Genomic DNA, 20,350 nt, shown 5'->3' on the forward strand with positions numbered 1-20,350 from the left:
AGCTCTGGGTGCCTCTTTATGTCTCTGAATTAGGAGAGGCTATATCTGCTGCTCTGAACATGTCCTGAACCTTTGGCACTAACCCATTAGGGTACAAAAGTTTGAACAGAAATCCAGTGGTTTTCCTGGCACCTGCCTGGAAACCTTTTTGAATTACTCAGGTGCTCACACACACACAGATGAGAGAAACCTTATTCTAAATGGTTAGGTTTTATCACTGGCCCTGAATTAGTCCATTATTATGCTTTAACTGCAGTGACCCAGCCTAAGCTCAGACTGTAAATCAGACCTGAAAGTCATATTGTACCATTGTATATTGTGCTAGTGAACAGTTCCTTGAAATTGATGACGTATTTTGAAACCTGCACATTTATTTGGAAAACTTGATCTCCTAAAGGAGGTATTATTTGTCTAATTTTAGGGATGTATCATCTGTTGAACTATTAATGAATAATCATCAAGGTATCAAAGCTGAAATCGATGCTCGTAATGACAGCTTTACAACTTGCATTGAACTTGGGAAATCCCTACTGGCAAGGAAGCACTATGCATCTGAGGAGGTAGGATGGCTGTTTGCTTTAGGGCCCTGGGGTGAGTGCAGCTGGTGTTAAGACATGAGATAACTTTCTTTTGTGAGTGTGTATGTATGTGTATATGCATGTACACACAGAGAAATATATATGTGCATTCATACATAGATATGCTTACATGTATTTCAAACTTCCTTGCTGCTCTCCTGTGTGTGTGGTATAGTTACACAAGAAGACTCTAGGCCCAGAGCCAATGAGTCTGGCACAGAAGACAATTTCTGAGGGCCCCAGGTTGGAGTTCCATCCTCTGTCACCTCCTCCATCAGTACTCAGCCTGGGTGCCACTCCTTATCTGTCACATGTCCTCTAGGTCAGCTTGCTATTAGTGGAAGGTTGCTAATTCCAGTTAGAATGATGGTAATACAGGGGTAAATGATGAGTCAGCATGTGTGACACACTTGATGAAAGGTTAGGTTGTTCTCTCAAAGAAGTCAGGGCTTTGTACCTCTCACTGTCCCCCTCTTCCTGAGTGTGTTTACCCTCCCGAGCTCCGGAATCTGGAGAGGGCTCAGTGCATTGTTGGCCTCCTCATGATAACAGCTTTGGGTGGAGCCCAGCCTTTGTCTCAGTCCCTTCTGGAAGGCACATTGTCATGTTTTTCTCTCCAGTACACAAATTAACTGAGTAGTCCTTAGATACTCCCTAGCTTAGTAGTGGTCTCTACAGAAAATGTATTTTCTTCTTTGAAGTGGCCCATCAAGGGGAGGTTAGGAGGATGTGGTACAATCTGTTAAGCTGTCCCTGTTGTCCTTCTTTTCTTAAGATCAAGGAAAAGCTATTGCAGTTGACGGAAAAGAGAAAAGAAATGATTGACAAGTGGGAAGACCGATGGGAATGGTTAAGACTGAGTAAGGACATACTTAATTTTTCCATTCTTTTTGGGTGTCCATTGAAAGCATGCAAGTTTAGTTTCCTGTTTTAATTGATTTGATGTGATGTTATCACTTAATGATTTCTGGAGTTCTAAATACTTCTTCTTTAATGCCTTATTTCACCATTTCATGCTAAATATTTTTAAGTAGTTCCCTGTTCCCTGGGGTGTATTTATTACTGTTTATCCCATGATTGATCTCAGTGTTGTAAATGGGATTTGGGTGTTCTTTAGGAACAGACTGGAAATGACAACTCAGTATCCCTCTAGAAGAGTGCAGATTGAAGTCCCTTCCTCCTCCAGTTATCTTTAAGAGGAACTATTACTGCAGTCAAGAAGGTAGAGAGTTGGCCAGATTACCTCTTATATCTGGTGGTCTTAGTAGAAGGTTGGTAACTTAATAAACGCAACCAACTATAAAGGTTTTGCAGTGAGCTAGGCATTATTTTAAGTGTTTTATATATTTTTCTGCATTTATTCAAGTGAACCTCTGAGGTAGATTCTAATTTTCATCTGATTTTATAAAGTAATATGTGAGCTACCACAGAGTTTATAACATAGAGTATTGAGAATAGCATTTAATAATAGGTATGAACACTGAAGGTAGCCCAGCTCAAGCATTATTTGCCATACTTTGCCATTCTGCGTGTGTGGGGCTCTGGGCTCTGTTCATGTACTAGAACCCCATTCTCAGACACCAAGGGTGCTCACTAGAAACAGAACCCAGGAGGCCTTTTGTAAAATGTGTATAAAATACCAAATGAAGGCACGTTACCCTTTGGGCTAGAGCCCTCTTTTGGAAAAGAAGTCCTGCTCTCGAACATTCTTTGGATGAGAATTTGGTCTATATGTTTTGAGAATGAGGAAAGCAGAAGCCTTAGCCCATATTGTCCCCACTTTCCAGAGTACTCCCCATATCCTTTCCTCCCTCTCAGCCCCTCAAAATAAAACTTATAACTACCATCCCAGAAAGGGTGGTTGATGAATGCCTGCTTCATCAGCCTAATCTTTGTGTGTAGACTGAATTCCTTCAGGGCTCTGAGGCTTGTCTCACTGATGTAGGGCTGAGTGAGTAGAGCATACCTTCTAGGCCTGCACTATTCTCTGTCCAATGTGGTAGCTACCATCCACAAGTGACTCTTGAGAGCTTGAAATGGAGCTGGTCCAAATTGAGAGGTGCTATAAGTATGAAATGTACATTGGATATCAAAGGCATAAGGAAAAAAAGTTCCATCTCTCAATTTTTTGATACTGCTTACATGTTGAAATGATACTAGTTTGATATATTAGGCTGTCTAAAATATACTTCTTAATTTGACCCGCTTGTTATTAAATTTCATCAGTTTATTTTTTTATGTGGCTACTAGAAAAGTTAAAGTTGGATATGTCGGTCACGTTACATTTTTGCTGGACAGCGCAGATTTAGACTATAGACTGGTTGTGTGGGCAGCTGCCACCAGAGGGCAGTGCCCTCCCTGATTGCCAGGTCACCCTGCTGGCCAGCACTCACTCTTGGTACTCTGTGCAGTTTTGGAGGTCCACCAGTTCTCACGGGACGCCAGTGTGGCCGAGGCCTGGCTGCTCGGACAAGAGCCATACCTATCCAGCCGAGAAATAGGCCAGAGTGTGGATGAGGTGGAGAAGCTCATCAAGCGCCACGAGGCTTTTGAAAAGTCTGCAGCAACCTGGGACGAGAGGTTCTCTGCCCTGGAAAGGCTGACAACGGTAAGTGACTGCTGGATGCCAGGGGTGCTTTGCTTGTTGGTTCCCATTGGCAGCTGCTTCTGTCTGCTCACCACCTAGACCAGAGAATTCATGTTATTGTTCTGTTTTTAGAAACAGTGAGGACCTTCCTGAAATGGTTGTTCTCTTGATCCAGGACCTGGAAGACTATCCAGGACAACTACTCCCTAAGTTACTCCTGGATACCTAGATTTGTGATCACTTTTACGATAGCTACCTGCCGGGGAATTGATTGAGTGGGCTTTGCTTTTCTCTTTTGATCTGTTTTTCTTCTTATATCTCATGAAAGCTTTGCTTTGTAGGTGAGTTTGTTAGTCTTGCAGTTTTCTTCAGGTTTTCAGAATTAGAATTTCTGTCAAGTAATAGCTGGATCCCAGACCATTGAAAATTCTCCCCATTCCTGATTGTTTCTTCTGTCACCATTAAAATTAAAGCTTTACAATAGGGCTTACTCACTGGTATTTCCTCTCCTATGACACTTGTACTCCTGGTAGAAAGCTGATCCTTTATGGTGTACAAAAATGGTGTTCTTCCTGGTTTCTACAGGTCTGGGGACTTAAAACATACCTGCATACTTTGTGTCAAACGGAATACTTTTAGTACGTACATACTGCTTATGGAATGGCTTAGTTTCAATTAGACTACCCTGTGGCTTTTGTTTATGTGTTATTTGGGTTTGAGCTGAACACAAATGCCTACCACAGCACAAGAAGCTTCCTTGAGATTTATTGTAGCTCTGTGTCTGGTGTTTGAGCTCTGATGGGAAGTAAACGTGGACCCTCACGCTCAGGTGCTTTCTTCCTAAATGAAGTTGAAAGCTGCATAGTTGGTTTAGAAATTAAACCCATGTCCCAGGGGACATGCAAACCCCATGGAGTAGGCCTGTGTGTCACACAGATCTCTGTTTGCAGTAGTTTGGGGTTGTAGCTGCAGATCCTGTGATCCCAGTGCCATCTTGCTGGATGTTAAGAGTTTGTGGTTGTCCAGCGTGATCCAGTGTGGAAAACTCAGACAGGAGGGCTTTCTGGGTTCCTCTAGAACGCTTTCCTTAATTGGAGCAGAGTTTGGGGCTCTGCTGAACATTATCGTGTTCTCTCTCAGTTGGAGTTACTGGAAGTGCGCAGACAGCAAGAGGAAGAGGAGAGGAAGAGGCGGCCGCCCTCTCCCGAGCCGAGCACGAAGGCTTCCGAGGAGATGGAGTCCCAGCAGCAGTGGTGAGTCGTGGGCAGCCTGCCCTCCTCAAGTCTTAGTTTCAGTGGCAAGTGAGGTTTGGAGAGCATCTTTTCTAAGCTTGTGCTATGCTAGGCCTTGCCACATGCCCTTCCTCTTAATTCTGTAGAGTACTTAGAATCCGTGCAGTCACCCCAGGATGACATTGGAGAACAGGGACTTATCCACAGTCACATTGCTACTGTGTAGGCGGCAAAAGTGGAGCGTGGACAGTGCTCACTCAACTGCCTGCACACGCACTCACAAACACACCCTCACTCAGAATTTCCATGTGACTAAATGGATGGAGTGAACCACCCAGATTTCAGGCCAGTGATTATGTGGTGATATTTTTTGAATGTCCTTCACGTAAAGAACAGAAATTATTGTCTATTTCTGAAAAGCTAATTATTGTCTTGTGGTAAGAGCCCCATGCCAACCCTGAATGTTGCCTTTATTGGGGAGAAAAAGCATGCCTGTGGTCTTATTCTCTACCTAGAGTTGGTTTGGAACACTTGGGAAGTTCTTAAAAAGAAATTACGTTATGTAAAAGGGGGTTGCGTATGTTTTTCTAAGAGAAAATCTATAATAAAGTTGACTGATGTTCTTCTCTCTCATCCTCTGTTTTTCTCCCTCTCCTCTCTCTCCCTCCGTTCCCTCCTGTGTCCTCCTTCCCTGCTTTACCTAACAGGGATACCTCAAAAGGAGAACAAGTTTCCCAGAACGGTTTGCCGACTGAACAGGGATCTCCACGGGTTAGTTACCGCTCTCAAACCTACCAAAACTACAAAAACTTTAATAGCAGACGGACAGCCAGTGACCAGCCGTGGTCTGGACTGTGAAGTTCACTACCATTTGTCAAGAACCACTCTTTCCAAATCCTGTTGGTTTGACCTTTTGGCTTCCACTTCACCCACAGTGTTAAAATTTTCCCTAATTCGTAGGCTTCCTTGGTTTCATATTTGTTTGCATTTAATTCATGTTTATTTGGGTCTTTTAATGATGGATGCTCAGTTGCCTTAAAGCAACATTCTTAATTTTTTGTTTATTTATTGTGAGCTTTTTACTTTATTAAGATTTTACAGCGAAAGCCTTACATGAGTTATTGAAATTAAATGAGATTACAGCAAAATGAAGAAGAAAACTAGAATCCGACAGGTATGACATCCAGTTATACTAACAGGGTGCAATACTGCACTACACAGAGCCCCCTTTACAGATGTTATTAACCTGCAATAGTTGAATAGGAACTAGGAAGACTGGGATAAGAGGAAGGAGATTCTTAGTACTAAGATTAAAACTGTAAGTCACCTGTGTCACATTCCATGAAGGATGCCTTTATTCATTGAAAATGAGCAAGGAAGAAAAGGGGGGTGTGGTTGGATCTACTTGGGAAGCGCTATTAATTTTAGGTGCAGAATCTGAAATGATTTTGAGACCCTTGGATTATTTATTTTTCCAAATGAGTTCCTCTCATTTTTTTCTGCCAAGACCTGAATTGAGACTTCTAGGCTTACTTGCAGCAAATAACGCAGCCAGCCTCAGGAGTGAAGTGCCTTTTGACCTCTGCCGCGCCCCCCACGTCTTGATCACTGTCGGCACCACCGTGACGCCCAATGTGGCGGGTGGCAGCGGCTCTCAGCATGTTTCGGAAGCCTGCCTCTCAGACTTCCAGGCCTCTTCATTCAGTTGATGACTTCAGGGTGTCAGACTGTTTAAGTTTTTCAAACAAACAGAACAGAAGCCTTTCTGGTTCACCCTGATTACTTGAACCATGCATGTGGTGGACCACCCCTAGGAGCCGTTGGACACCGCTTGGCTTCAGGAGTAATTTTAGTGTCTGTGTAGACAAATTTCGTTGTATGTCTCATATGGATCTTCTCATTTATTTTTCATTTTCTCACGACCTTTTGTGGAGTTCTCCAATAAGGAGTCTTTTAGGATGGCATTTATCAGACCACCAGCAGGGATTGAATATGTTTTAACATAAATTCTATTCCTTAGGAATAAAAGCTTATGAAAGAGGGGATTTCCTGGTACTGATAAAGAAAGAACAGAACCAAATCCATACTACATCAAAGCCTTGTGAGACAGTCACTTGCTCATTTGCCATATTTAGATGTTAGTGAAATCAGAAACCTGTTTTGATATGTGTTTTCCATGAGTTAAGTCTGATTTGTCTTTTCATTTCATGATGCATGTCTTTTTTTTTTTTCTTTTGTCAGGATAACATCATATAGCATCTTGTTTGTTTTTCCTTATTTCTATGTACATATCTATCTACTTGTAACTGTAGATGGGTATATAGATAGATGCCAAGCTTCTTATGTTCTGGGGGTAGTGTGCACCATTATTGGGTCTCTGCCTTAAACACACCAAAATTCATTTTAGAAAAAACTACTGCTTTATCTTTTGGTTATTAGGGAGCCCTGACGTGTGTTTCTGGCTCCAAATTCTGTGTGTCATTGATCTATATGTATATATGTGATGTTTCATATATATATATATGTTTAAATTTTATATCATCTGGAATAACACCCAATTTTATGCTTTTTTGTATTCAGAAGACAAAAAAAAGGAAAAAAAAAAAGAAACCACGTAAGCACAGAGAAGGAGTGCTATAATGTTTTTGGCATTTGTTCTCATGCCTATTTTTATCTAGATTTTTAAATTTGTAGCTTGCCAGAACAAATTTTTTATTATAATTGAAAAAAGAAAAGCCTTTTCATTCTTTTGAGTTGTGGTGCAGAGACTCAAGTTAATGAACTTGAAAATAGTGTTGCTTCATGCACTTAGAAAACCAATCAGGTGTTTCTTGTGCTACTAGTTGTCACGTTGCATTTATGCTCATTCACCTCCTGATTTAAAGATCTCAGGTGTACCCAGCCACTAAAGCACTCTGGACTAATCGCTAAAGAGAAGCAATGTGGGGGGGTGGGGAGCGGGGGGGGGCGAGTCACATGTATGGTCATAGCGCTATGATTTGCTTTTGATGTTTGTCTCTAGTGATGTGTTGTCTGTTGGCATGCTTCAGCACATGTCCATTAAAATTCATTTTGTTCCTTTTATTTCCCTTGTTTTCTTGGTTTAGTGATTCATTTGCATAAACATTAATTATCTCTGCATACTGGTTTGGGGTTTTCTCTTTCCTTCTAACTCTAAAGAAAAAAATTTTTGCTGCAGAATTTCCCCCAGAAGAGGCTTCCCTGGCCTTCACCTACCTTGAAGTCTGACCAAATGCTATATATGTTAGCCTTTTTTCAGAAAATGCTACTCCGTCCAGGTCACTGCTGTCACTAGCAGTTTTTAAGTCACAGCTGCAGCACTAATTTTTTTTAACCTGGTTTCTATACACACTAACCTTATGTTTCCCTGGACTCACCTGGCACAGGCCTTTCAAACCAAACTCACACTTCCTTCCCATCAGAAGTCTCCTGAAATTCCACACTAGAACAGATTTGTCAACTTCAAAATCCATTCACTTTCTTTGGACTCAGGGTTTTGTTTTTTGGTTGTTATTTCTCTTCCTGCATCTCTCCTTTAAAAGTGAAAGAAAAGAGAAATATTTAAATAGCCTGTCGCTCATAAGCACGCGTCTACAGGGTGTCACGAGACCAGGATAATCACACGTACACCCCCTCTCCCCGTGTCTTCCTGCCCTAAGACTCCATTTTCCACATTGCTTTGTGGGTAAAGGGTTCCGGTCACAAACACCCTTAAATTGCAAAGCCTCTCGTTCACCCTAAACCCTGATGGTGGCAGTGATAGTTTGTGTATGTGGAATAGAAACTCCTGACTCCCACCCACCCACGTAGATAGAAGACCTGAATGAGCGATCCAGTTCCTGAGAGTTGACATATCTGAGTGTTGAAGGCAGTGGTGGTCGTTCTACCATTTATCCTGCTGAGGTTGTTGCTGCTAACTTGTCATTTTGGTTCTGGGCAGCAGTGGTGGGGGACGTATCTAATGAACGTTGCCATTGACACCTCCATGTTTGTCCGTGTACAAGGGGTGCAGGTTGTCTGTAATCCACTAAAGCGTCAGCCACACCCAGCTTTAGTAACTTGCTAATCCCATGCCCTGGGTGTACCCGCCGGGGGCCGCGACAGTTAATGGTACACAGTTGATGGTACACAGGCTGAAAGCGATAATGAACCGAGACCCTACTGCATTTCCAAAGCCGAAAAGCCCTGAGGGTTACAATATAAATGAGCTTGGGAAGGAACAGCTCCCGAAGACGTCTCCAGCCTGCCGGTCAGAGCCGCGGGAAGCCTGGCTGTGTCTGGGCTTTCTCGTCTCAGTGCAGCAAGGCACCGTGATCAACCAACACGTGATGGGGAAGGCCCTGGTTCTGTCTGTGTTTGGGGGTAAATAGCCGTGTGGTGTTGAGTGACTGTGATTGGCTTTTCCAGCTCCTTTAACACAAACTACAACCCACTCACGATACAACTCCGGCAGATGTGGTTAAATTGATGTTTGTTGACTTGCCTCATTTCCTTCCAGCTCTTAAGTTCCAAAATCTAACTGGGATGGTAGATGTGAAATGCATGATTGTCATCCTAATTTCTGCATGTGTTTATGATGATGTGTTGAGGGGTGGGGGAGGAGAGCCAGAGCATTTTCAGAAACCGGAGGTCTTTCTTGTCTTACTCTGGGGGAATGCTGTGTAGTTCTGATAGAGTTGTCTGTCGACCTGTTTGTGAATGCCCTTTCGCTTCAACTTCCAGCTCTTCTGGTGACGTCCTTGGTTGTAAGGTGGCTGCTGTATAACGTCCACTCTCTCATATTTAATATGTGTGATTGTTCCTGTTGTCCTTTTGTTTTAAAGTAACCACAAGAGGAAATGATCTGAGTTCCATTAGAGAAAATGGATTGATCAGAGGAGCAGAGTGCAGTAAAACTCATCCTGGCATTTCGCTTTTCTCATCTTCCCATAAGCGGGCAGGCATTAATCCCTTCCCACCTTCTAATGTCCTTGGTGTCCAGCTGGCTTTGTGGGATGTTGCAATGGTTTTACTGTACTGCCTCGATCTGTGCCAGGCATTTATACACAGCCACGTGTGCGAGTCAGAGCGTATGTGGTCGCCCCTGTGGCTCACGGGGTTAGCTGAATGGCCTCTCCGCTGTCCCTAGATGGCAGAAGCGGTGGACACAAGCGAAATGGTCAACGGCGCCGCAGAGCAAAGAACAAGCTCAAAGGAGTCTAGCCCCATCCCCTCCCCCACGTCCGACCGCAAAGCCAAGACTGCCCTCCCGGCCCAGAGTGCCGCCACCTTGCCAGCCAGAACCCAGGAGACACCTTCGGCCCAGATGGAAGGCTTCCTGAATCGGAAGCACGAGTGGGAGGCTCACAATAAGAAAGCCTCAAGCAGGTAACAGCAGCAAAGGCTAAGGCAGTAAGATGGGAAATCAGCCCATTAAAGAAAGAGGCATCCGCTTGCAAGTTGAATTGGGGGGACAGGGGGTTGCTTGTGAAGTCCATTTGTTCTTGGCTTCCTGGGCATCACGTTTTTCTTAGGGCTGACATTGGAAGTTGGGAGGAGAGTGCTTATTATTCACTTAATAATAATAAGTGCTTCTTATTCACAGAAAGAAGGTTAGTTAAGTGTGCATAAGAATTGCAAAAAAGGGGCCTTTCTAGTACTTCCTGAGAAGGAATGTGCTACATGGAGGCTAGGGAATCTTCCTTAAAGTGAAGTGTTCTTTCTTGTGAGATTTTTCTTAAGACATTCATTTACCCAGATATATCTCCCTGTCGGTGTTTATATTCACTATCTCCCAATAAACCCTACTTTTATTATTTTACGGATAAGGAAATGGAGGTTCTGTGTGTTTAAAAAAGCCCATTCTTTAGAAACCTGGTAAATGGTGTTAACTGGGGTGAAATTCCTATCTGACTCCAAAGCCAGTGTGCTTAACCAGTAAACCATTCTGCCTGAGACCACCTTTTACAGTTGTACAGGTCAAACATTAGACCAGGAAATCCCATCTAAGCTGCCATCCACATTGAGTACAACATAAATTTATATGTTAATATAGGTAGGTGGCAGTAAAGTAACTTCTGATAAAATCAGTAAATCATGACAGTTTGCCATATCGTGGCGGGAAAGGCCATCCTTTTCTGATTCATCCCGAGTTTCCACATGTGCTAATGGCTCTGGATTTGCCTCCCTGTCACATCCCCAGGCCACATCAGGATTAAAGCTGAGGTCCTGGAGGAGCTGCTTAAGGACAGGCATGTTTCAAATGAGAAGCCTTCCCTGTACAGCATCACCACAAGAGGATAGTACAGCAGAGAGTATCCACACCAGCAAAAAATCTTTCCCATCAGAGCCAAGAGTATTTTTTTAATAGAAGAGGGCACCGTGTTTTTCCCCAGACTCTGAGAAACACCTACCGCTGTACCAACGTGTACACTGTCCCAGTGGCCCACGGAGGAATTTTGTTCCATGGTTCAGTTTAAGCAGAATTTAGGAAAGGCTTTTAACAGTGGGTCACATCACATTGTGTGTGGATTGTTTTCATGTTAATCAAATTCTTAATTCTTTAAGGAAGTGTGGTCTAGAACCTTGACGTTTCTTTCTTTACTGCTCAGGTCCTGGCACAATGTTTATTGTGTCATAAATAACCAAGAAATGGGTTTCTACAAAGATGCAAAGACCGCTGCCTCTGGAATTCCCTACCACAGCGAGGTCCCTGTGAGTTTGAAAGAAGCCATCTGTGAAGTGGCCCTTGATTACAAGAAGAAGAAACACGTGTTCAAGCTAAGGTGCGAGGTGCTGCATTTCTTGGTTCCCAAGAGTAATGTCCCTGTTTATTTTCACTCTGGGGGTTGGTTTTACTAGGCAGATACTGCGATCAGTCAGTTCTTTCTCTCTGCCATTAGAAAAAAAAACACCAATGTGGAATACTACATGGCAATGAGAAAGAATGAAATATGGCCTTTTGTAGCAACGTGGATGGAACTGGAGAGTGTTATGCTAAATGAAATAAGTCATACAGAGAAAGACAGATACCGTATGTTTTCACTCCTGTGTGGATCCTGAGAAACTTAACAGAAGACTATGGGGGAGGGGAAGGGAAAAAAAAAAGGTTAGGGAGGGAGCCAAAACCTAAGAGACTCTTAAAAACTGAGAATAAACTGAGAGTTGATGGGGGGTGGGAGGGAGGGAGGGTAGGTGAGGGATATTGAGGAGGGCACCTGTTGGGATGAGCAAATTGGTTGGAAACCAATTTGACAATAAATTTCATATTAAAAAAAAAAAATAAAACACCACTGAACCTAGTGCAATTTGGCACATGTCTCAGTTTGGATCTTTAGGGACCGCGGCCAGTCACCGGCCTCCCTGTGGTTAATGGCACAGCTCGACCTTGAAGAAAACAGCTTTGTTTTGATAAGCTGGAACTTACTGTCTCCTAAGACAGGGTGAACTGTTCACATCTCACAATTTAAGGGAAGCTTAGAAAAATAGTTTACCCATCTTTGCAGCTTATCCAGACCCAGGAGATGCTATTCTTTGCTCAAGAGCTAGCTAGGGGTGGGTCAATTGAGTCATCCTCGAGCCAGATGGAGACAAGTAGGAAGCAATGTTTAGAACTGGGTGTCCGTGCTCCCCTGACTTGCCCAGCAGATGTTCTAGCTGATTCTGGTAACATCTAGTTCCAAGTGTCTTTAGCTTGTAGAACACACACCTGTACTCCCCACAGAATGGATCCAAGCTTAGAAGTTTTTCTTATACTGGGAAATGGACAGAAAAATCATTTTATCCGCTAGAAAGTAAACATGTTAGTGGTTACAATTTTAATTAGTTTAATACTAAGATGATCTATTGCCTTGGGACCTGAAAAGCTTTGGTCTTCAGTTCTGCATTTCTGTCCTGTCAGTTGGAATAGGCTGAAGACTGCAAATGAGAGTCTCAAAGGGTGTGACTTCTTCAGCTCTTTCAAGGAGCACTGGAGGCAGGCTTTTCAGAACTTGGAACGTTTGCACTCTGTAAGACAAGGCGCAGACAGCCTGGCTCCCTGGCTGCCTCCCTCCCCCTTTGTTCTCCCTTGATGCAGGTTCAGAGGGTTAGCATATTGGCAAAGGGTACTTACCCTCCCCACCCCACACCACCCCCCAGGATCACTCCTTCTGTACCTCAGTGAAGTGAATGAGTGAGCCCTCTAAACTAGTGACTTTTCAGTATCAGGGATGGCCTTGTAAGGACAGTTTCTTTTACTATGTACCATAGAACAAGAGAAATCTAGATCTTTTATTTATGTCTGTTTAAAAACTCTGGTATTTATAAATTGGGGGATGCCAGCTCTATAGCAGAATTTCAAAAAAGAATCATAATTTTTTAATCCCAGTATAATTAACAATACAGTGTTTTATTAGTTCCAGGTGTACAGTGTAGTGATTCAGCAATTCTATATACATATATTGCTCACTGCTCATCACGATAAGTGTCCTCTTTGTCTCCTTCACCTCTTTCATGTGTCCCCCCACCTACCTCCCCTCTGATAACTATCGTTTTGTGGTCTATAGTTAAGAATGTGTTTCTTGGTTTTCCTCTCTATTTTTTCCATTTGTTCCATTGTTTTGTTTGTTAAATTCCACATATGAGTGAAATCATACAGTATTTGTTTTTGATGTATTTCACTTAACTTTATATTTTGTAGGCCCATATATGTCGTTGCAGATACCAAGATTTCATTCTTTTTTATGGCTGAGTATTACTCCATTGTGTGTGTCTGTGTGTGTGTGTGTGTGTGTGTGTGTGTGTGTGTGTGTTGTATAAATACATATAGATCACATCTTTATACATTCATCTATCGATGGGCACTTGGGTTGCTTCCATACTGTGGGTATTTTAAATAATGCTGCAGTAAACATAGGGGTGCATATATCTTTTTGAATTAATGTTTTCTTTTTCTTTGATTAAATACTCAATAGTGGAATTACTGAATCATGTGGTAATTCTGTTTTTAATTTTTTGAGAAACCTCCATACAGTTTATCACAGTGGCTGTACCAGTTTGTGTTCCTGCTAACAGTGTGTGAGGATTCCTTTTTCTTCACATCCTCATCAACACTTGTTGTTTCTTGTGCTTTTGATTTTAGCCATTCTGACAGGTGTGAGGTGATATCTCACTGTAATTTTGATTTGTATTTCCCTGATGACTAGTGATGTTGAGCGTCTTTTCATGTGTCTGTCCATCTGTATGTTTTCTTTGGAAAAATATTCGTGTCTTCTTGCCATTCTTAATTGGATTATTTTGGGGTTTTTTGGTGTTCAGTTGTATAAGTTCTTGATGTGTTTTGGATTACTAACCTTTTATCGGATATGTCCTTTGCAAATATCTTCTCCCATTCCATAGGTTCCCTCTTAGTTTTGCTTATTGTTTGCTTCCTGTTCAGGAGCTTTTTATTTTGATAAAGTCCCAATAGTTTACTTTTGCTTTTGTTTTCTATTACCTCAGAAGACATCTCTATAAAAATGTGGCTATGGCTAATATCAGAGAAATTAGTGCCTATGCTCTCTTCTAGAGTTTTTATGGTTTCAGGTCTCATAGTTAGGCCCTTAATCCATTTTGAGTTTATTTTTGTGTATGGTATAAGAAAGTGGTCCAGTTTCATTCTTTTGCACATTACTGTACAGTTTTCCCAATACCATTTGTTGAATGAACTTTTTCCCATTGCATATTCTTGCCTCCTTTATCAAAGATAAATTGACCATATAATTGTGGGTTTATTTCTTGGTTTTCTGTTCTGTTCCATTGATTTTGTGCCAGTATTTTTGTGTCATACTGTTTTGATTACTACAGCTTTGTAATGTATCTTGAAATTTGGGATTGCGATATCTCCAATTTTTTTTTTGTTTTGTTTTTTTGGGGTTTTTTTGCTTTCCAAGATTTCTTTGGCTACTCAGGGTCTTTCATGGTTCCACACAGATTTCAGGATTATTTGTTCTAGTTCTGTGAAAAAATACTGTTGGTATTTTGATAGAGATTGCATTAAATCTGTAGGTTGGTTTGTGCAGTATGGACATTTTAACAGTGTTTTCCCCAGTCCATGAGCCTGGAACATCTTTCCATTTGTTTATGTCATCTTTAGTTTCTTTCATCAGGGTTTTATAGTTTTCGGAGTCTTACACCTCCTCGGTTAAGTTTATTCCTAGCTATTTTAATTATTTTTGGTGAAATTGTAAATGGGACCTTTTTCTTAAGATTTTATTTTTAGGGGCACCTGGGTGGCACAGTTAAGCATCCAACTCTTGATCTCGCTCAGGTCATGATTTCACAGGTTCGGGAGTTTGAGCCTCGTATCAAGCTGTGCATTGATGCACAGAGCCTGCTTGGGGTTCTGTCTCTTCTCTCTGCCCCTCCCCTGCTTATGTGCACACTTGTGCGCTCTCTCTTTCTCTCTCTCTCAAAATAAGTAAACTTAAAAATTGTTTTAAAGATTAGATTTTATTTTTAAGTAATCACTACACCCAACGTGGGGTTGGAACCCACAACCCAGAGATCAAGAGTCACATGCTCCACCGACTGAGCCATCCAGGCACCTTAGGACTGTTCTCTTAATTTTTCTTTCTGCTACTTCTGTTCATGTATAGAAATGCAACATATTTCTGTATATTGATTTTTATATCTTGCAACCTTAGTGAATTTGTTTATCAGATCTAGTAGTTTTCTGGTGGAGACTTTAGTGTTTTCTATATATAACGTTGTCATTTGCAAATAGTGACTGTTTTACTTTTTCCTTATCAATTTGGATGCCTTTTATTTCTTTTTGTTGTCTGATTGCTGTGGCTAGGGCTTCTAGTACCATGTTGAATAATAAAAGCTGTAAGAGTAGACACCCTTGTCTTGTTCCTGACCTTAGGGGGAAAACTCAGTTTTTCCCCCTTGAGGATGTTGTTGGCTGTGGGGTTTTCATAGATGGCCTTTATTATGTTGAGGTATATTCCCTCTCACTTTGTTTGTTTTGGTTTTGTTTTTGTTAAGTAGGTCTCATACCCAGCGTGGGGCTTGAACTCACGACCCTGAGTAAAGAATTGTATGCTCTACTACGAACTGAGCCAGCCAGGCGTCCCTAAACCTACTTTTGAGGGCTTTTGCTGCATCTATTGAAATAATCATGTTTTTCATCCTTTTTCTTGTTGATGTGATGTATCACCGTTGATTGATTTGCAAGTACTGAACCACCCTTGTAACCCAGGAATAAATCCCACTTGATTGTAGTGATTTTTTTTAATGCATTGTAGATTTGGTTTGCTAATATTTTTTTTTTTAAGTTTTTTATTTAAGTAATCTCTACACCCAACATGGGACTCAGACTCACGACCCCAAGGTCAAGAGTCCAGTGCTCTTCTGACTGAGCCAGCCAGGTACCCCAACGGTTTGCTAATAATTTATTGAGGATTTTGCATCTATGTTCATCAGAGGTACGGTCCCATAGTTTCTTTTTTTGTAGTATCTTGATCTGGTATTGCTATCAGGGTCATGCTGGCCTCATAGAATGAATTTGGAAACTTTCCTCTTTTGTTTTTTGCAATAGTTTGAGAAGAATAGGTATTAACTCTTCTTTAAACGTTTGGTTGTTTGGTTGAGGAGCAGCTGGGTGGCTCAGTCACTTAGACTTCTGATTTCGGCTCAGGTCATGATCTCATGGTTCATGAGTTTCAGCCCCACTTCGGGCTCTGTGCTGGCAGTGTGGAATTCTCTTTCCCTCTCTCTGTCCCTCCCTGCTCGCTCGCTCGCTCTCTCTCTCTCCCTCCCTTTCTCTCTCCTTATCTCCCTCTCTCTCTCAAAGTAAATAAACTTTTAAAAAGTTTTTAAAAATAATAAGTGCTTGGTCGAATTCACTTGTAAAGCCATCTAGTTCTGGACTTACGTTTTGGGGAGTTTTTTGATTACTGATTCAGTTTCATTGGTGGTAATCAGTCTATTCAAATCTTCTATTTCTTCCCAATTCAATTTTTGGACGTTATATGTTTCTAGGAACTTACCCATTTCTTCTAGGTTGCCCAGTTTTGTTGGCATGTGAGTTTTCATAATATGCTTTTATAATCCTTTGTGCTTCTGTAGTGTCAGTTATTTCTCATGTTTTATTTCTGATTTTGTTAATTGAGTCCTTTTTTTTTTTTTTTTAATGAATCTGGCTAAGGATTTATCAATTTTGTTGATCTTTCCAATGAACCAACTCCTGGTTTCATTGATCTCTCATATTGTTTTTTTAGTTTCTTTTTTTTTTTTTTTCCTGCTCTTTTATTTCCTTCCTTCTACTACTGGTTTAGGGTTTTGTTCTTTTTCTAGCTCCTTTAGATGTAAGATTAGGTTGTTTAAGATTTTTCTTCCTTGTTTAATGAATTCTGTATTGCTGTAAACTTCCCTCTTAGAACAGCTTTTGCTGCATCCCAAAGATTTTGGACCATTGTGTTTTCATTTTCATTTGTCTCCCCCATTTCCTCTTTGATTTCTTGTTTGACACATTAATTGTCGAATAGCATGTTATTTAATCTCCATGTATCTGTGTTCCTTCTAGATTTTTTTTCTTGTGATTGATTTCTGGTTTCATAGCATTGTGATCGGAAATGATGTATGATATGACTTTGATCTTCTTTAATTTGTTGAGACTTGTTTTGTGGCCTAATATGTGATCTTTTCTGGAGAATGTTCCATGTGTACTTGAAAAGAATGTGTATTCTACTGTTTTAAGATGGAATGTTGTGAATATGTTAGATCCATCTGGTCTAATGTGTCATCCAAGCCAGTTTTTCTTGTTGATTTCCTGTTTGGATGATCTGTCCATTGATGTAAGTGGTGTGTTAAAGTCCCCTACTGTTATTATATTACTATTGATTACTTCCTTTATGTTTATTATTAACTGCTTTATGTATTTGGGTGCTTTCATGTTGAGTGCATAAATATTTATAATTGTTACATCTTCTTGTTGGATTGTTCCCTTTATGGTTATGTAATGAAAGGACTTAGAATTTTTAAAGCATTTTCTCTTAAATTCAGTGTAGAGCAATGATTCAGGTGCTCCTTTGTCACAGCAAAGCCAGATGTTGATTGTTTTGGGGGCATTTTTTATCCTGCCAGTGGATTGAAACATTAAGTTTTGTGTATATTATATTGGCCCAATTATATAGCTTCTTGATGTTGAAGGTGCTGTTTCTCGGCCTTTGTGGGTCCTGGGCACAGGTGGTGATGTATGCAGAGCTCTGATGGGCAGTTCTGGTAGGATTCCAGTGGCCTGCTTATATCCACATAGGTTTTGGGAACTGAGGGTTTTGTTTCTTCCTAAGTCAAATTGTGACTGACTTCTTCCTTCAATTTACAGACTAAATGATGGCAATGAGTACCTCTTCCAAGCCAAAGATGATGTAAGTTTTTAAGATTCATTTCTCTCTGTAGTTAGGTATTTGCAAGTGTTTATTGGCATAATAAGCTTTATCTACAGTGTTCCATATAGAAGTAATGATCAGCCATGGCTTCTGTCATCTGGTCTCCACAGTCACTAACAACAGGAAGCTGTTTGGTTCCCCTTATATCTCTAGGGGGCAGTGAATGGCATCTCACTGTGTCTTTGCCTGTCAGGAGAGCTAGTACCAGGACCCTGAAGTTGACAGTGGAAAATCTCCCCCCACCTCACCCCCCAACTCCCGTTGCAGTGGATGAGGCACAGTGAAGTGTTTCCAGGACCGGATGTGGATCCTGAAGTCCAGTCACAGGGCCTCCCTGCTGCACTCCACCACCTCTACCTGACCATTCCATGGTTGTACCCCTCCTTGCAGGGAGAGAAGGTCTGCTGACGGAACCACAACATGGGCAGTGCTTTAGATTTGAAAAACCAACTTCTGTTAAATTTATGCAGGCTTGTATATCAAATATATTTCATTTTTTTTTAAAAAGTAAAAGAAGAAGGAATTTATAGAGGTGGGAGCTGACACCCCCACCAGTGGAGACCCATCTTCCCATTCCTCCACGTTTGTAGGTCCACATACTAGAATGGTGACTTCTGAAGGATACTGTAAACCGAGTTCTCGGGAGAGCTGAACCGTGTTTACTCTGCGCAGGCCTCTTTGGGAACTGCTTGCCTCTCAGTTAGCTAGGAGCCCCTGTTGGCCAGATGCACTGTTCCCAAGCTTTCTTACCAACAGAGGCACACTGGTGGGGCAGGTGGAGCAAGAGCATTTCGAGCCCACCTCTCTTACTTGAGTCTCACCTGTGCCTCCTTTGTCCAGGAGGAAATGAACACATGGATCCAGGCCATCTCCTCTGCCATCTCCTCTGATAAACACGAGGTGTCCGCCAGCACCCAGAGCACGCCAGCATCCAGCCGGGCACAGACCTTGCCCACCAGCGTCGTCACCATCACCAGCGAGTCTAGCCCTGGCAAGCGGGAGAAGGACAAAGAGAAAGACAAGGAGAAGAGGTTCAGCATTTTTGGCAAAAAGAAGTGAACTCCTTTCCTTCACCTCCTGCCCTTCTCTTACCTTTTCAGTGAAACTCCAGCATGCAAGCTCAGAACCAACACATTACTCTCTGTGCCTAATGTTCTTCAATGTGGTTGATTTTTTTTTTTTTTATTTATAGAGCATTTCTGGGGGGTGGGGGAAATATACCTAAACACTTTATCTCCAAGTTACAAAAGTTTGAGGTGCAGAGGGAAGACCAGATTTTTTTTAATGAAATTCTATAGATTAGATCTCAATATTTAAACTGTTCCTCAATTTTGTGAGGCTGCGTTGGAAATAACCCGCCTCTAGTGCTGTTGGTATGCAAGGCAGCGGTGCTTAAACAATATTTCCTGTGCTCACCAGAGACAAAATGTACCAATTTCCTGACACCATTCTCTTCCATTTATTTCCAGTGGTTACCTTGAGTCTTGACTATTAGAAGTGCCCACGACGGGTCTAACCTTGAGTAAACAGATCGTGTATTATGATCTCGCTGCAGCCACAGTGCAGCTCCGTGTTAAATCTACAGACCAAACCGTTTGTATCTGGCATCACTTACTAACACATGACATGCGGCTTTTCTGCATCAACTGCAAGGACAGTTAAGAATGTCGGTATACCGGTATACGAGAAGGAATAGAAAACTGATACTGTTTTAAATAATCTGTAATTTCAATTTTTTTTTTTTTTTGCTGAAATACATTATATTGTATGTTTGAGATAATTCTAGTACAAAGTATAATAAAACTAGATGTATAATAAACCCTTTAAATCATTGGTAAGTGTACAAGTGGAACTGAAGCATTTACTGGACAAAGTAATGTTACTCTAATGGTTACTTGCTCGTGTGTTGCCACACTGTGTTATAATTTGCTTCATTACCTTGCTATTTGATACATAGTGTGCATTTCTTTGTCACTGTAACAATTGTAATGACAAATTTTCATCTTACTGCACAATCAAAATGGCATTGATAGGAATGAACTCCAGAGGCTGGGCCGGAGCAGGGAGGTGGTCGCTCAGGCCTGGCGCTCAGTCGTATGACCTGTACCTCTCAACTTTTGCCCTGTTAAATATATGCTATGTCATTAAATGCTTTTAAATCTAGCACGGTGGGTAATTGTTGTTTTTTCTCCCCTGCGTGCATGCCATGTAGGAAAATTGCAAAGCCAGAAATAGCAAACGGGAAACATTAGACCATCCGTCTGGGTTCCTGTTTTGCATTCTTGTGCGTGTATGGTGCACCAGCTTTGGAAACTACGGCAAACAGAATAATAAATATGGAATGTTTTGCAGCTACACATCCAGATTTTATCTTTTATTTATGACAAAGTTAACAGAGAACTTGTTAAACCTGAGTTCTGAGGAGGGCGTTGGCAAACTTTTTCTGTAACGGGCCAGAGATAGCAAATATTTTAGGCTTTGTGGGCCAGACTGTCTCTGTGGAAGCTCTGCTCATTGTGTAATATAGAGGCAGCCATCGAT

At 41.5% G+C, this 20,350-nt stretch overlaps 1 protein-coding gene across 3 annotated transcripts in view; it reads left to right on the plus strand.

Moving 5' to 3' along the window:
* SPTBN1 (spectrin beta, non-erythrocytic 1) overlaps positions 1 to 19,972 on the plus strand; it is a 198,457-nt gene extending 178,485 nt beyond the window's left edge. For 2 of the 3 annotated variants that reach the window (XM_042932280.1, XM_042932281.1), the window contains 9 exons: positions 422 to 560; positions 1,354 to 1,438; positions 2,990 to 3,186; positions 4,306 to 4,418; positions 5,105 to 5,168; positions 9,547 to 9,785; positions 11,009 to 11,182; positions 17,746 to 17,788; positions 18,650 to 19,972. In XM_042932280.1, the coding sequence (XP_042788214.1) occupies positions 422 to 560; positions 1,354 to 1,438; positions 2,990 to 3,186; positions 4,306 to 4,418; positions 5,105 to 5,168; positions 9,547 to 9,785; positions 11,009 to 11,182; positions 17,746 to 17,788; positions 18,650 to 18,868 (1,273 nt within the window). In that variant the 3' untranslated portion in view covers positions 18,869 to 19,972. Of the gene's footprint in view, positions 1 to 421; positions 561 to 1,353; positions 1,439 to 2,989; positions 3,187 to 4,305; positions 4,419 to 5,104; positions 7,482 to 9,546; positions 9,786 to 11,008; positions 11,183 to 17,745; positions 17,789 to 18,649 lie in introns of those variants that run through there. The other variant, XM_042932282.1, reaches the window with a different exon arrangement.
* Positions 19,973 to 20,350: the final 378 nt, after the last annotated feature.

Source organism: Panthera leo, chromosome A3 (genome assembly GCF_018350215.1).
Source record: "Panthera leo isolate Ple1 chromosome A3, P.leo_Ple1_pat1.1, whole genome shotgun sequence".
Taxonomy (NCBI): domain Eukaryota; kingdom Metazoa; phylum Chordata; class Mammalia; order Carnivora; family Felidae; genus Panthera; species Panthera leo.